This window comes from Microcebus murinus, chromosome 16 (genome assembly GCF_040939455.1).
Source record: "Microcebus murinus isolate Inina chromosome 16, M.murinus_Inina_mat1.0, whole genome shotgun sequence".
In the NCBI taxonomy this organism is placed as follows: Eukaryota; Metazoa; Chordata; class Mammalia; order Primates; family Cheirogaleidae; genus Microcebus; species Microcebus murinus.
In genome coordinates, this window is record NC_134119.1 from 47,330,189 (window position 1) to 47,347,398 (window position 17,210).

General features: G+C 45.2%; 1 protein-coding gene across 1 annotated transcript in view; it reads left to right on the forward strand.

Moving 5' to 3' along the window:
• Positions 1-17,210, forward strand: part of PYGB (glycogen phosphorylase B) — a 44,105-nt gene that overhangs the window by 4,119 nt on the left and 22,776 nt on the right. The window contains exons 2-4 of the mRNA XM_075992874.1: positions 3,797-3,898; positions 12,675-12,753; positions 15,381-15,484. Coding sequence (XP_075848989.1) covers positions 3,797-3,898; positions 12,675-12,753; positions 15,381-15,484 — 285 coding nt within the window. The remainder of the gene's footprint in view (positions 1-3,796; positions 3,899-12,674; positions 12,754-15,380; positions 15,485-17,210) is intronic.

The window sequence follows — 17,210 nt, forward strand, 5'->3', positions numbered from 1 at the left end:
GTGGATGACAGGCATCTGTTTTGTGTTGCCAGTTACCCTGGCAGGTAGCTGCCTGAAGGCAGGGTTAAGCCATCATTTTATCAGATTGAGAAGCCTACCAGTGTGTGTGCCATTAGTCTCTGTAGAAGACAGTCTGGCCTCTGCTCTTACAGGCTGTGGTGGCTAATTTGATATGTCAACTTGGCCAGGCCACGGTGCCCATGTAGTAGCATCATTCTGCATGTGATTGGCCTCTGTGTAGGTTTTTCCCCCACACCAGTCAGTTCTCAGTGGACACTGACTGGGTGCCCTGCAACTCAGTTCAATTCTGACAATGTCTACATGGAGTTAACCTCGGGTCCCGGAGGTCAAGGGCACAGTCCCACAAGGCTGCCCCACCTCAGAGGACAGTCGTGTGTCAGGGCCTCGTAGGGCAAGGTATGGGGGGCAAGGTATGGGGGGAGTTTGGGGGCTTCCTTGCTCCCTGTGGGCACCACACTCCCGGCACCTCCACGTGTTCACTGACCGGTGAAGCCCTTTGGACCCCTTCTGTTGGGGATCTTATGGAGGTTTCACTACCTAGGCACGATTGATTAAATCGTTGGCCATTCATTGGTGGTTAACTCGACCTCCAGCCCCCTCCCTTCCCTGGAGGTAGAAGGGGTGGGCCTGAGAGTTCCAAGCTTCTGGTTACAAGGTTGGTTCCCCTGGCAGCCAGCCACCATTCTTAGGGGCTTTTCAAAGTCATTTCATTAACATATATCTTGTATGAGTGAAAGGCGCTTGTTATAAATAACAAAAGACATTCTTGCCATCTTCATTGCTCTTATCACATAGGAATTACAAGGGCTTTAGGAGCTCTAGCCAGGAAGAGCAAATATGTATGTCTTATCGTATCACAATATTACCGCCTCCAGTCAGTTGAGGATCTTACAGAACAAATCTGCAGCCAGCTGCCTGTGGGCTGGATCCGCCACTGGCCCGGGTCTCCAGCAGGCCCGCCCACCCTGCAGGTTGTGGACTTGCACCTCCACAGTTGTGAGCCAACTTCTTAAGACTCTCTATACACAAACCTTACAGTTGGCTCTGTTTCTCTAGAGAACCCTGACTAGTCCACAGGCGTGTGGGTGGCTGCAAGGACCATTTGTGTCTATGAAATTTCATAACTGACTTCACTTCTACATGTCAGCCATATTTAAGTGATTTTTTGAAAACTTTATTTTACATGACTTCAGACTCTTACAAAGTTTGCAAGAATAATGCAAAGAATTCTCATATACCTTTCATCTAGATTCCCCAGATTTTAAACGTTTTAACACATTCATTAGGTCGTTTTGTCTTTTTGTATAAATTCATTTTTTCTCTGAACCATTTGAAAATGGGTTTCAGCCTTCTTGCCCCTTCACCCCTAAAAGCTTCAGTGTGTACTTTGGAAGAGCAGAGAAATCCTGTTACATAAGCACAGCACGGTTAGACCCTGGACATTCACATTTGCATGGCACTGTTGTCTACAGTCTTGTTCAGGTCTACCAGCTGTTCGCTGGCAAGAAGCACAAATGAGATGCAATTATACAATTACAAATCATACAAATGATGGATCCGGGCGTGGCGGCACACACTTGTTAGTCCCAGCTGCTTAGGAGACTGAGGCAGGAGGATCCCTTGAACCCAGGAGTTCGAGTCCAGGTTGGGCAACATGGTGAGACCTCATCTCTAATAAAAACAAAATATAAATCATAAAATTCAGAGAATTCTATAAGTGTCATACTTATAATTTTTTTTTTCATTAAACAAAGCATTGAGCCATTTAGAAACCCACAGCATTCTAAGACATGAAGCAGATAACCACCAGGACATTGGAGCTGGCATTTTCTCTACCTGTATAGAATAGGGTTCTTAGGAAATGGTGAAGATGGACACAGAAATTTAGAAGAGTTTGGTTAACACCGTCTTCAGTGGGAGCTTGCAGAGTAGGGATGACATGTCATTTTGGGTGTAACTGCGTGGCTTTTCTCAGCCTTCAAGCAGGTTAAAATGAAAGATGCAAGTAGTCTGCTTAGAAACAATGACTGGCACCTCACTGGTTATAAATAGGTTGACGTGGTCCAGATCACTTCATGTGAGTTGAGTGGGCGTGGCTTGTCTGTCGGTGATAAGGAGAAGGTTCCATCATTGCCTGGCCCTCTCTGGGTCAGGAGTGAGTAGTCTTTACATGGAGCTTGTGTATAAAAATACAGTGGATTTTTCTATTAATGTACTTATGAATAATTATAAATTAATTGATTTATATTAATCGTGTATCTTGCTATCTTGCTACTCTACCAGCCTAGATTTGTGATGGTTTGTTGATCTCTCCTTGTCTTATATGACCTTTATGATTTTGATAATACTTTATAAATCTGATGAATACTGGTCATTTTACAGGAAATCTCTCGATTTGGTTCTGCCTGCTGTTTTCTCATGATTAGTGTGGCTCACACTCCCTGTGAACCACAGCACGTTTCAACAGTTGTTAGCTGTTGAGGAGTGTCAGCTTGTCAGAGCAACAAAAGCAAACAACTAGTGAGTTCCCACTATGTGCCAGGCACCATACTAAGTGGTTTAGATGGATATTTCATATGTTACGGGTTTGGGGAACGAACACACAGGGAAAGTGCCCTTCTCATTGCAGCATGACAGGTGCCAGTCTGCGTGGCCAGGTTCCTGCCCTGTGACGTTCTGCTGTTCCTTTCTCCGCCTGTTAACAGGGAGTCAGTCACCAAGGCCAGCCTTTCCTCCCGGGGGCAGGGAATTAAGCGCCACCTCCTAGGGTGAAGAGTGTCTCAGAAAGTTTGTTTAAACCACCACAACAGTTAATAAATATTTAGGGGGCGAGCCCTGCAGGGTGCGCAGTACCTGTCAGTCCTTAAGGTTGTGCCCGCTGACCTTAGTGTCCAGCAGTGCCTCCTGCCTCCACCGTGACTGTGCTGTCCTCGTGGTGGTTTTCTGTTCTCAAGTTCCTTGTATATTTATCAGCTGGAATTCTTCTGCAGGGAGGGTTTGTCCCTTCTTCCCATTTATGTTTTCCAGGCCTTACTTCTGATGGCACAGTAGGAGTCAGGCTAAGAGCAAGAGCTCTGAGCCCTGGCGGTTGTGGGGAGTACGTGGTACCCGGTTGGGGAGCTCTTAGAACCCCACTAGGTGCCCAGGAGGCGCTGTATGCGGTGGCTGTCCTCGTCACAGCACCTCATTTCCACAGAGCTGGCACAATCGCAGCCCGCAAAGCCAGCCAACAGCAGCAAGCAAAAACAGCCTCTGCCTGGTGGCCGTGGATGTGTCTCTTCCTTCACCCAGCCCGTGTTGCCCGTGCCAGAGCTGTGCTCAGGGCTTTACATTTAATACTAGAAAATATTTCCAGCCTTATAGGGCTATTTTATGCAGGTTAGAGATGTGCAGAAGTAACTTGCCCAAGGGCACACGGCTGGTAAGAGGCCAAGCTGAGCTCAGACCTGGATCTGTCCAGTTCTGGGAGCCTTGTTCCCAACCACTGAGGTGACCTGCGCCCCACACGTCAGGGAAGGTTAGTTTCTACTCACCTGGGGACTGAAGAAGGTCAGGGAAGAGAGTGCTGTGCTTTGGGAGGGCGTCCCTGAGTGGGCTGCCGTGGGAGGCTCCGGTCAGCGACGCAGGCCGGGATGAGCGTGCCCAGTTTTTGCACATATGGTCAACGTGCGTGAAAGTCCTAAGTGGGTGCTTTGTGAGTCCCCTCGTCACCGTGGTCTTCCCGATGTGTCGGGATGGAATGAGAAATCTGAGATTCTTTCTTTTGCTTCCTCAGCGAATTTATTACCTTTCCCTGGAATTCTACATGGGTCGCACGCTGCAGAACACCATGGTGAACCTGGGGCTTCAGAATGCTTGTGACGAAGCTATTTATCAGGTACGGGGGCCTCGGGCTGGGCTGCTGGTGGCCTTTGGGCGCACTGAGGTTTTAATTCTGTGCGTTCTGTCCCAGAAGTAAGCCCTGCTGTGAAGACCAGCAGCCGCCAGGGAACGGAACTGCCTTGTGGGCTGCTCTTCCTTCTTGGAGGAGAGTGGGGTGGCGGGGCTCCTCCTCGAGGGAGAGAGTAGGAACGAGTGGGAAGATAATACATGGAGTACCACGCTAGGTTGAGTGTGATGCTCAGGTTTGGAGGTTTCTAGAAGCCATTTCCCCCCATCCCCACCTCATCCCAGGGGCAGATTTAGAACACTAGACCACAAAAGTGGTTCTGATTATCCCATTTCTACTTATTAAATCCTTTTTCAGGCAGGCAACCCACCTTGGGTTTCTCTCCCCCAACCCCTACGATAACCTCCTGAGCTCACCCTACCACAAAGTTGCCCTAATTAGAAGAAAAACTGCTTTTCCTTAGGAGTCTTCACGAAGTGTTCACTTTGAACTCAGTCCTTTCACAGTTCTTTGCAGCCTGAGAGCAGAGCTGTGGCTGGCTGCAGCTCTGTCTGCTCCCCCAGGGTGTGCTCCTGCAGCCCCTCCCCCCTCCGCACACACGGGGGTCTTCGCAGAGCTGTCCGTCCACCGCCTTTGCTTTGTTGGGTTTGGGTTTTGTTGGGGTAAGTCCAGTGTGGCCTGAGGCAGCTCAGTGTCACTGGGCTCGTGTCTCCCCTGAAGGACACCACGAAGAGCAGCGTCTAAGCACAGAATTCGAGTGGTACAGCCCCGTGGAACAGAAATGCCACGCCCCCAGATAGGAATCTCATGCTCAAAACCACCTACCAAGATGGGGGTTACCCTAGCAGGCGACAGTCATTTATGTCCTGTCCGCTGTATATTAACGTTAAGATGTGTCTGTACGGAGTACAGAATGTACAGAATCTTCTGTGGATTTTATACTTGTATAACACACATTAATTTTTGAAACATTTTTTTCTTTATACAGTTCTTACACATCACATAGTAAAGATTTTGGGGGATGTGTATACCATAAATATGCAATATGTTTATAATTTTATTGGGTAAATAATGTGTTAATTATAGAAACTCAGAAAATACAGGTAAGAATGTATCGTTTTAAACCTTGTACATTTTTTTCTTTTTTTAATTTATTTTTTTCTTTTTTCAGAGGGACTACTACAATGGGATTTTGTAGTAGGGGAGAAAGATTGGGCTCAACTCATTTTTTTCTTAAAAGTGATATTTCACTTGCAGTTTAGCTTTTTCTTTTGAGACAAGGTCTGGCTTTGTCCTTTGGCTAGAGTGCAATGGCATCATAGCTCACTGCAGCCTCAAACTCCTGGGCTCAAGCGATCTTCCTGCCTCAGCCTCCTAAGTAGCTGGGACTACAGGTGCACACCACCATGCCTGCTAATTCTTCCAATTTTTTATAGAACTGGGGTCTCACTCTTGCTCAGGCTGGTCTCCAACTCCTGGCCTCAAGCGATCCTCCCACCTCGGCCTCCCAAAGTGCTGGGATTACAGGTGTGATCCTCTGCATCTGGCCACAGTTTAGCTTATTCGTCTTGTGTTTGAAAGGTTTGCATGCTGACTGAAACTTCAGTGTCTCTGGGTCCTTGTTTGCTGGGCCATGCTAGACGTAAGATGCTGTGGCAGATACTTCAGGTGGGAAGAAAACAGTGAGGCAGGGCTTGAACAGGCCTCCTCCCCGGCCCTCGTTAAAATGTAACACTGAAAAGAAAACCTGGTACAAATGTATTGTACAAGGCTAGAAAGTTGTTCAGAGAAGCAGTTTACACTAAAAACTAGTGCTTCAGAAGCAGCAGCTCTGTTCTGACTTAGCTATCAAGGACACATCACAAACTGTCTTCATTATAGAAAATGTTAAGTATATATAAAGCTTGAGGGATCGTTACAGTGAACCTCATATGTACCCATCCCCTGGCTTCCCCAGTCATCAGCTCCAGATCATGGCCAGTGTGTTTCACTTGGACCCCACCTAGACTGTTGAAGCCAACCTTAAGCAGCATGATATTTCAATTGTAAATATTTCAGTAGGTATCTCTAAGAGATAGGGACTCTTAAAAATAGTTACATCATTATTCCCAAAATATTGACAGTAATTCTTTAATATCAGTTTTTTAGGCGGGATAAAAATTTCTCTGATTGCCTTATAGTTTTTTTTTTTTTAACCATATGTTCAGTAACTAAGTTGTATTTGGTTGATAGGTCTTTTGAATCTCTTTTAATCTGTAAATATCTCCTTTTTAAAATTTTTCTGCCTTGCAGTGTATTTGTTGCAGCTGGATTTGTCCTGTGGAGTTTCCGCAGTCTGCATGTGACTGATTGTGTCCCCATCTTGTGTTTAACCTACTGCTTTGTCCCAAGGATGTCTGCTTTCTCTGCTTTTCAGTATTATACTGGAGGGTCCAACCAGGGTATTTGGGCAAGAAAATGATATAAAAGGCATCCAGATTAGAAAGGAAGAAGTAAAACTATATTTGCAGAACACATGATCTAGAAAAACTCTAAGGAATCTACTAGAAGAATAGTAGGTTTAATACTAGATTTAATGAAGGAGAATTCAGCAAGGTTGCAGGATATAGCATTAATCTACAAAAGTCACCTGCAATGGACACTCCAAAATGAAATTAAAAAACAATTTCACTTAATAGTAACATCAAAAAGAGCAAAATATTGAGGTATAATTTAACAACAAAAAATGCAAAACTTGTATTCTAAAAGCAAACATACTTGAAAGAAATTAAGGAAGACCTAGAAATGGAGGCATCCCATGTGAACGGCGTGGTAGACTTGACGTTACTAAGATGGGGGTGCTCTTCTGATTGAAATGCAGACTCGGTGCGGTCCCCATCAGAATTCCATTTGGCTTCTTTGCAGAGATTGACAAACTCATCCTAAAATCCACGTGGAAATGCAAGGACCCGGAGTAGTCAAAATAATCTTGAAAAAGAGCAAAGTTGGAGGACTCACACTTCCCAGTTTCAAAACTTAATACAAAGCAACAGGCTTCAAGGCTGCGTGGTACTGGCACAAGGACAGACATACAGACCAGTGGAATAAAACTGAGACTCCAGAAATAAATCCTCACATTTATGGTCAATTAGGTTTTTTTCCCAATTTAAAAAAATCCTGGTAAAATGCACATAACATAAAAAAAAATTACCAACTTAACTATTTTTAAATGTACAGTTTAGTAGTATTAAGTATTATACACTTATGTTCTGCAACCATCACCACCATCCATCTCTAGAACTGGCATCTATCCCAACTAAAACTCTGTCCTGTGTTACTATTATTAAATAGTAACTCTCCATCCCCACTCCCCCAGCCCTGACAGCCACCATCCTACTTTCTGTCTCTATGACTTGGCTAGTCCAGGTACCTCCTATGAGTGGAGTCATACGTGTGCCGTATTTGTCCTCTTGTGACTGGGTTATTTCACTTAGCAAAATGTCTTGAAGTTTCATCCATGTTGTAGCATATGTCAGTACTTCATTCCTGTTTTTTGAGACACGGTCTCACTATGTTGTCCAGGCTGGCCTCAAACTCAGGCTCAAGTGATTTTCCCACTGCATCATCCCAAGTAGCTGGTATTACAGGTGTGTACCACCATACCTGGCTTCATTGCTTTTTAAGGCATAAGAATATTCCATTGTATATGTACCATAATTTGCCTGTCTATTCATCTGTCAGTGGACACTTGGGTTGCTTCTACCTTTTGGCTGTTATGAATAGTGCTGATGTGAACATGGGTATACAAATGTCTCTTTAATACCCTACTTTCAGAACTTTGGAGTATATACCTAGAAGTGACATTGCTAGATCATATGGCAATTCTATTTTTAATTTTTTGAGGAATCACCATACTGTTTTCTACAGCAGGAACCATTTTACATTCCTACCAGGAGTGTATAAGAGTCCCAGTTTCTCTGCATCCTCACCAACAATTATTTTCTGTTTTTTGGTGACAGCCAATCTAATGGGTTTGATGTGGTATCTCACTGTGGTCTTGATTTGCATTTCCCTGATAACTAATGATATTGAGCATGTTTTCATGTGCTTGTTGGCCACTCGTGTATCTTCTTTGGAGAAAAGCCTCTTCAAGTCCTTTGCTCGTTTTTTTTTTGTTTGTTTTTTTTGAGACAGAGTCTCGCTTTGTTGCCCAGGCTAGAGTGAGTGCCATGGCGTCAGCCTAGCTCACAGCAACCTCAAACTCCTGGGCTCGAGTGATCCTTCTGCCTCAGCCTCCCGGGTAGCTGGGACTACAGGCATGCGCCACCATGCCTGGCTAATTTTTTATATATATATCAGTTGGCCAATTAATTTCTTTCTATTTATAGTAGAGACGGGGTCTCGCTCTTGCTCAGGCTGGTTTTGAACTCCTGACCTTGAGCAATCCGCCCGCCTCAGCCTCCCAAGAGCTAGGATTACAGGCGTGAGCCACCTTTGCTCGTTTTTGAATCAGGTTTATTTTTTAGTTGAATTTTAAGAGTTCTCTCTTTATGCTAAATATTAATACCTTATCAGATATGTGATTTGCAATTATTTTCTCCCATTCTGTGGGTTACCTTTTTTACTCTGTTGATAGTGTCCTTTGACGCACAAAAGTTTTTAATTTTCAGGAAGTCTCACTTGTTTATTCTTTTGTCGCCTGGTTGTTTAGTGTCATACATGGTCAATTGATTTTTTTTTTTTTCGAGACAGAGTCTCGCTTTGTTTCCCAGGCTAGAGTGAGTGCCTCGGCATCAGCCTAGCTCACAGCAACCTCAAACTCCTGGGCTCAAGTGATCCTAATGCCTCAGCCTCCCGAGTAGCTGGGACTACAGGCATGCACCACCATGCTCGGCTAATTTTTTCTATATATATTAGTTGGCCAATTAATTTCTTTCTATTTATAGTAGAGACAGGTTCTCACTCTTGTTCGGGCTGGTTTTGAACTCCTGACCTTGAGCAATCTGTCCGCCTCGGCCTCCCAGAGTGCTAGGATTACAGGCGTGAGCCACCGCACCCAGCCGGTCAATTGATTTTTAAAAAGAAAAAGGGTGCAAGGACAATTCAGTGGAGAAAGAATACTATGTTCAAGAAATGGTTCCAGGACATAACTTTTGTGATCAACTATGAAAAAAGTGAAAAAGGAACCTACAAAATGGGAGAAAATATTTGTAAATCATAAGTCTGATAATAATCTAGTATCCAGCATGCATATATATAAATAAATTACATACACACACACTTGGAGAGAATTCCTAGAACTAAACAATGAAAAGACAAACAGCCCTATTTTAAAATGGGCAAAGGACTTGAATAGACATTTCTCCAAAAAGATATACAAATGCCCAGCAAACATGAAAAGATGCTCAAAATTATTAGTTATCAGGAAAATGTAAATCAAAACTACGGTGAGAGACTACTTCATGCTCACTAGAAAGGCTATAATAAACACAGAGAGCAAGTGTTGGTGAGGATATAGAGAAATTGCAATTCTTATATACTGCTGGTAATTGTAAAATGTTACAGTCACTTTGGAAAATAGTATTGACAGTTACTCAAAAAGTTAAGCATAGACTTACCATATAAGCTAGCAGTTCTTCTTTATGGTATATGCATGAGAGAAATGGACATGTCTACACAAAATATATATATGAATTTCATAGCATTTTTCATAACAGCCATAAGTAGAAACAGTCCAAATGTTTATAGCCATGCATTGGAATACTGCACAGAAATAAAAAGATAGGAAGAATTGACACATGCTACAACATGGATGAACCTTGAAGACATTTATGTTCATTAAAAGAAGCCAGCTACAAAAGGCCACATGTTGTGTGCCTCTATTTACATGAAATGTCCAGAATAGGAAAATCCACAGAGATAGTAGGTAGGTGATCGGCAGAGGCCGGGGAAAACAGAGAGTGACTGCTAATGGGTACAGATTTCTTTTTGATGTGATAAAGTTCAAAATTATTAATAGATAGTAGTGATGGTTGAGAAAGTAACTCTTAAAGAGTGAATTTTATGGTATATGAATTATATCTCAATAAGAGAAAAAGGTTATTCTGAGTGTACTATAGTACTCCTTTTTTTTTTTTTAATCTTCAGTTTAGAAGACCATTTTAGCAGAGTTGCAGACTTTCTGTCAGTTAGCTACATTTTGTGTCTTTTTTTAATGCTCTCCAAATCAAGGCAACATTTTCCCTACTGGAGTGAGTGTGCCTACAACATTCAACCTAAAAACATGAAGGAACCAAACCCCTTGCCCCATGTCCACTCTCAGCCTGTCTTCAGTGTAGGTTTCTGAATTTAATAGAGTTTTGTTTTGTTTTGTTTTAAGGTAAGAGTCTCACTCTGTTGTCTGGGCTAGAGTGTCGTGGCATCAGCCTAGCTCACAGCAACCTCAAACTTCTGGGTTCAAGCAATCCTTCTGTCTAAGCCTCCCAAGTAGCTGGGACTACAGGCATGTGCCACCATGCCTGGCTAATATATATATATATATATATATATTTTTTTTTTTAGTTGTCCGGCTAATTTCTATGTTTTTTAGTAGAGACGGGATCTCACTCTTGCTCAGGCTGGTCTCGAACTCTTGAGCTCAAATGATCCATCCGCCTTGGCCTCCCAGAGTGCTAGGATTACAGGCGTGAGCCACTGCACCTGGCTAGAATTTAGTAGAGTATGAATAAGAGGTTCTATGGTCAGTTAGGTTTAGAAAGTGTTGTAGTTAAACTTATTTGTTAACTTGGAGCAGGTACTGTGCTGTTGTAAGTCCTACCCCACCCCCACATACCCAAAATATTTTTAATGGAATATAGTCTTTTGAAATTGTTTTAGGAGTTAAGTTCAAGTCACAATATTTTGAAATTTTACTCTGAATTGCATTACTGTGTGTGTTAATATCACTCAGTTTACTAAATGTGTACTAAATCATTTATGGCTGTGATGTTTTTTTTTTTTTTTTTTTTTTTTTGAGACAGAGTCTCGCTTTGTTGCCCAGGCTAGAGTGAGTGCCGTGGCGTCAGCCTAGCTCACAGCAACCTCAAACTCCTGGGCTCAAGCAATCCTCCTGCCTCAGCCTCCCAAGTAGCTGGGACTACAGGCATGCGCCACCATGCCCGGCTAATTTTTTTTTTTTTTTTGTATATATGAGTTGGCCAATTAATTTCTTTCTATTTATAGTAGAGACGGGGTCTCGCTCTTACTCAGGCTGGTTTCGAACTCCTGACCTTGAGCAATCCGCCCGCCTCGGCCTCCCAGAGAGCTAGGATTACAGGCGTGAGCCACCGCGCCCGGCCTGTGATATTATTTTCTCATGACTTTTTTTCGCCTCTTGTAATTTTTCATGTTCCCTAACTGTGGTCCAGAGGCCCCCCCCGTCCTTGCGGCCTGTTCAGGGGTCCTCTAGGTCAGAAGTGTTTCTATAACGTTAAGATGTTCTTCACTGCCGGGTGCAGTGGCTCACGTCTATAATCCTCGCACTCTGGGAGGCCGAGACGGGTGGATCGTTTGAACTCAGGAGTTCATGACCAGCCTGAGCTAGAGCGAGACCCTGTCTCTACCAAAAATAGAAAGAAGTTAATCAGACAGCTAAAAATACACAGAAAAAAATTAGCCAGGCATGGTGGCGCATGCCTGTAGTCCCAGCTACTCTGGAGGCTGAGGCAGAAATATTGCTTGAGCCCAGGAGTTTGAGGTTGCTGTGAGCTAGGCTGATGTTATGGCACTCTAGCTGGGCAACAAAGTGAGACTCTGTCTCAAAAAAAAAAGGTTATTTACTTTCTTCAGTCTTGTTCTCTCACGAGTGTACAGTGGAGTTGTCCAGAGGTAATGTGATGTGTGACATCACAACAGATTGAACGGTGGAGTAGAAAACCTGTTACAGGCATTTGTAAAAATAGAAAACACTGCTGTTCTTCTCAGTAGATATTTTTTGTTTTCAAAAATATGTTTATTTTTCATTGAACTTTGTTTATGTTAACATGTAATGGGTTTATTATTTATTTTTAAATGAATTCATATGTATACATTAATAATACATTCTGCATTTTAATTTCTAATTTGATAACTATTGATACCTATATAATTCACGTAAACAAAAGCTCTTTGGGTCTTCCTGAGACCAAAAAGTTTAAAAACCACTGATCCAGATAATGTGAGCAGTTTGCCAAGTTTGTACACTAAAGCCAGATTAACGAAATCTTTATCCATAAACCTTAATTGAGAGCCTCAAGGTCTGTATTCTGGAATGGTCTTAAGTTAGTGTGAGTCGTGACTTGGTTGCTTTCTGTGTAATTTTTAACATGCTATATCTATTTTACAAGATTGTTTGCAACTGGAATAACCACAGGAAAAGTGCTTTTAGGTTTTGGTTTAAAACAATGTCATGTAAATAACATTAGATTGTGTGAAATTAGAGAATGACTAAAACCATTGGTTTCACTTTTAAGATACATGTTGTAGTTTGTTCACTGTAAATAGGCTCATTACCTGTCAATAAATACCTTTGGCTATTTAAACCACGTTTAATTTTGACTGTCAACTCTTAGCAGTTTTTTTAAATATTGGAAACTTTCATTTCCATGCATTGAGTTACCATCAAATTTTAACATTGGATTTTCAAGTGTAAGGGAAAGCAGACTCTAACTTTTTGTGTAAGCTTGCAAGACTTAAATGTCTTTCACTCTTATCATTTGAGGGAAAATATTAAGCCATATTAAAATGCTGCCTCTGTTTCTGTTTGCAGTTGGGGTTGGACTTGGAAGAACTGGAGGAGATAGAAGAAGATGCTGGCCTGGGGAACGGGGGCCTGGGCAGGCTGGCAGGTAACCCACACCTGTCCAGGATGAGCTGCTCTGACCTGTCGGCTTGGTTGGTGGCTGTGTGGTGAGCCAGTGTCAGGCATGTTCCTGACGCTGATCTGTTGGAGTAAATTGGCTTCCCTCAGCGTAGATGGGCCAGTGTGTTCTTAAGATTGAAATCTTTAAGGAAAACATACATTCTCTTTCCTACAAAGGGTGCTTCATAATTATCATGAAGACCAAACTTGCCTACATTGGGTAAGCTAGTGCTGGAACGGGTTCCCAGAATGCTGGCCACTTTCCAGGGTCCAAAAGCCAGTAACTGGGAGAAGACAGATGGAGAGAAACACGACTTGTGAACACAGCTGTGCGTATAGCAGTCATTCTGGCTTTGATACAGTCAACAGATTGCCCAGAAAGAGTAGAGCTGTTTCTTTCAGGGATATCACTCCCTTGCGAACATACCCAGTTTTGTTATTGTTTTCTGGATTTGTTTTTTCTTTTTTCTTTTTTTTTTTTGAGACGGAGTCTTGCTCTGTCGCCCGGGCTAGAGTGCAGTGGTGTCATCACTGCAACCTCAAACTCCTGGGCTCAAGGGATCCTCAGGCCTCAGCCTCCTGAGTAGCTGGGACTACAGGCGTGCACCACCATGCCTGGCTGATTTTTCTGTTTTTATTAGACGTGAGGTCTTGCTCTTGCTCAGGCTGATCTCAAACTCCTGGGCTCAAGCTATCCTCCCACCTTGGCCTCCCAGAGTGTTCGGATTATGGGTGTGAGCCCAGCCCTATTATTTTCTGTTTTAAGTATTTTTACCAGCCTTTTTGGAGAGAGGGAGCCAAGTTAAAAACACAGAAGTAGAAATAGTGGTCACAGTGAGATTTTATTTCATTTGGTGGCCTGGCCCCTGGCCACTTCATGTCAGTGACCCTTTTGGGAGTTGACATTTTGTAAAGGGAATTCATGCCCTAAAATTTATCTGTGTGTGGAGGGTGTGCTTATGTTTTCAAATTTTAGGTTAAATTCTCCAAAAATTATAAATGTAACATGTTTCTTTCAAACAAAATAGCACTTGAATCTATATAAAGAAAAAATTCAGTTGGGCCCAGTGGCTCATGCCTATAATCACAGCACTTTAGGAGGTCAAGGCGGGAGGATCGCTTGAGCCCAGGAGTTCAAGACCAGCTGGGCAACATAGCAAGACCCTGTCTCTACAAAAACATTTAAAAATTAGCCAAGCGTGGCACACACCTGTAGTCCCAGCTACTTGGGAGGCTGAGGTGGGAGAATTGCTTGAGCCCAGGAGTTCAAGGTTGCAGTGAGCTATGGATCACACTACTGCACTCCAGTCTGGGCAACAGAGTAAGACCCTACCTCAAAAATAAATAAATAAATAAAATTTGCCCCACCTGTGAGTGTGGAAGGCCACGTGTGTCCTCTACGGCTTTCTCTCAAATGCAGGGTTGTGCTGTCATTTACAAAGCTCGGACCAGGCTTGTCACACCGTGACTCCCTTTCCTCCCTGAGGCCTGGTGAGGGGCTGTGGTGGGCTTTCTCACAGAGCAGGACGCTCTGTGTCCTTGGTGCTCCTCAGGGCGCTGGGCCGCAGAGGTCTTCAGTCCCCTCCACACCCCGGCCCTGGGACATGTGACCGATTTGTGCCATGTTCCTACTTGGTCCTCTCTCAGTGAATGCAGAACCGGGTTTCCTAAGCTCGAGGGAAGCTCCAGCCTCCTTCGTCCCTGCACCGTGACAGCCACAGGGGCGGCCAGTTGCCACACCTCCCGCCTTGTGTTTTTAGACTCGCTTCCGAAGGGGTGTTATAGGTCCTTTGACTTCTCTAGTCACGGTTCACGGACCAGGGAGGTGCGGGCTGCTTCAGCCCTCCCTGCCGCCCTCTGTTCCGGCCCGCCCGCGGACAGCTCGGCCGCACTGAGCCGCCGTAGCCTGGCGTGGTCCGTTTCCCTCCCAAGACAGAATTTCCAGAACGAGAGCCTGCGGCTGACATCTGTGGGTCCCCCTCGCTCCTTCCCCCAACACGGCGCCCGGCAGGCATCTGCGTGTGTGCTGGATCGGACGTCTATTTTGTTTACTTGTTCTCTGTGTTGGTTTTTTTTCTTTTTTCCTTTTTTTACTCCTTAGATGTAATAAGGTTGCCTTCTGGATCTTTACCGAAAGCGTTGTCATTGTTTTGTCTTTCAAGAAAAGGGCTCCGTTCAGTGGCATGTGCCAGCCCCTCCCGGGCCCCTGGTGGCACTTGGGAGCTTGGGTGTTTGCGTAGTTATGGACGGTGGTGACATGGACACACCAGCCCCCTGCTGCGCCTGCGTCACTGACGTGTAGGGACAGGTCTGTGATGTGTCCCTACCTTCAGAGCCGCTGGGGCCTGAGTGGAACGTGCAGAGCGTGGGGCCTCGACCTGGGCTGGGCTGACCGAGAGGGGCGGCGAGGGCTTTGCGCTTCGCCATCCTCCCCCAGCCTCCGAGGAGCCCCGTGTTGCTGTCTTCTGGGCGGAGGGGAGGCTGAGGGGCCCAGTTTTCCTCGAAACCTGAAGCTGGCTGTGGCCTCCTCTGAATCCCCACCTCGTGCCCTGTGGGTGGTGGCCCAGCCGCCCCGGTTCTGCTGACTGTCTGATTTGTGGTTGGATTTTGCAGCCTGTTTCCTTGACTCGATGGCCACCCTGGGCCTGGCCGCATACGGCTATGGAATCCGCTATGAATTTGGAATTTTTAACCAGAAGATTGTCAACGGCTGGCAGGTGGGTGAGATTTGGTTTCTTCACTGATTTCCGGTTCTTGTTCGCATAAGGAAGCACTTTCAGTTTGGCTTTTTGTATTTCACACGCCTTGGGGAGCGCAGGCCAGTCGGCGGCACGGCGAGGCAGGGCGGGCCCTCGGCAGCCCCCTGTGGCCTCGGAGAGGCCGGTCCCCGTGTGGGCTCCTCTCAAACCGCCTCTGCCTGTGACCGCAAGTCAGGCGGGGCTGGGCCTCACGGGGTCCCCAGACTGGGCCTCCTGCGGCCAGGGGAGAGGCCACCACCACTGGTTTTCTGTGTCTGAACACAAGTGAGGAACACGGTGCTCTCAGGGTTCAGCCTCAAAGACATTGACCTTGAGTGGTTAGAAGAGCAGTTACCGTGGGTGTTACTCCCACCTTTTGCCTTGGCCCCCTGACACCAGTGAGGGGACGGTGTCCTTGGGGTTAGAGGCTGGACTCTGCAAAGGACAGTGGCCCTTGGGAAGAATGAGCCGACTTTAAAGCATCAACCTGTAGCCAAGTGAGGCGGTCAGGCCCATGTCTGTGAAGAGGGTGTAATCTTAAAAATGCAGCCTCACTGTCCTTGGCCGGCCGGTTCCCCTCCTGCAGCACTTCAAAGTCATGATATTCCACTTGTGTTTATTTAATGTCATGGGGGGGTGGTGGACACGCTTGAAGTTCTTACTCGAGGGGAAAGGGGGGGCATGGGCAACATATGTAACCTTAACACTTGTACCCCCATATGCTAAAATAAGAAAATAATGTCATTCGGGGCCTAAAAGTCACAGATAAAGCAGGTCAAGTCTCTTAGAATCAAGAGACCGGTAGCATCAGAGCAGCACAGTCTTAGTGAACAAGCTAGTGATGGGCGGTGGAGTCATCAGGGGTGTGGTGGGGTTTGGGCTGCAGGGTCTGTGTGCTTGTCACAAGTCTCCATCAGCATCCGTAGGATTTATGCATTCCACTGTGTTTATGCATTCAACAGCCTAGAAAGCAAACACGTAATCTGTCGTCAGAAATAAACGCAGGCAGTGGTTAGTGGTTGGCCAGTGACATGTGGCCGATTGGGCCTCAACCAGCCGGCCAGGCACCCTGGCTGAGGGGGCAGGGAGTGTGGCCCCAGAAGGGAGATGCTCGCTGCCTCTTATGTTTGGGAAGCTGCTGCTGCTCGCAGATGACTTCCAGAATTGCTCTGCAGAGGTGGCTAGGCTGTAGTGTTGGGGAAACTCACAACAGACGAGGAAATGCCACCAGAAAGTCAAGGCAGATTGGTCACCAGACGTAGAAAGTCTTGCTGGGAGTTCTGTGGGAGGTGCGTGTTGAAGCCCTGGCACCTCCCGAAAAAAAGAGCCCACATGCTCTCGCTGGCGACTTTTTACTGCTGTGTAAGGACCGTTAAAAGAAAATCCGTCAAAGAATCCTACTAGGGTTGCTTGTTTAATTTGAAGAAAAAATACTTGATCTCATTTTGGTTATAGTTCATTTAGACCAGGCGTCCTCAAACTACGGCCCATGGGCCACATGTGGATATTTTTGCCCGCTTGTTTTTTTACTTCAAAATAAGACGTGTGCAGTGTGCATAGGAATTTGTTCATAGTTTTTTTTAAACTATAGTCCGGCCCTCCAACGGTCTGAGGGACAGTGCACTGGCCGCCTGTTTAAAACGTTTGAGGACCCCTGATTTAGACTTTGGAATCCTTCATGCAGCGCTGTGCCACATTCACTTGT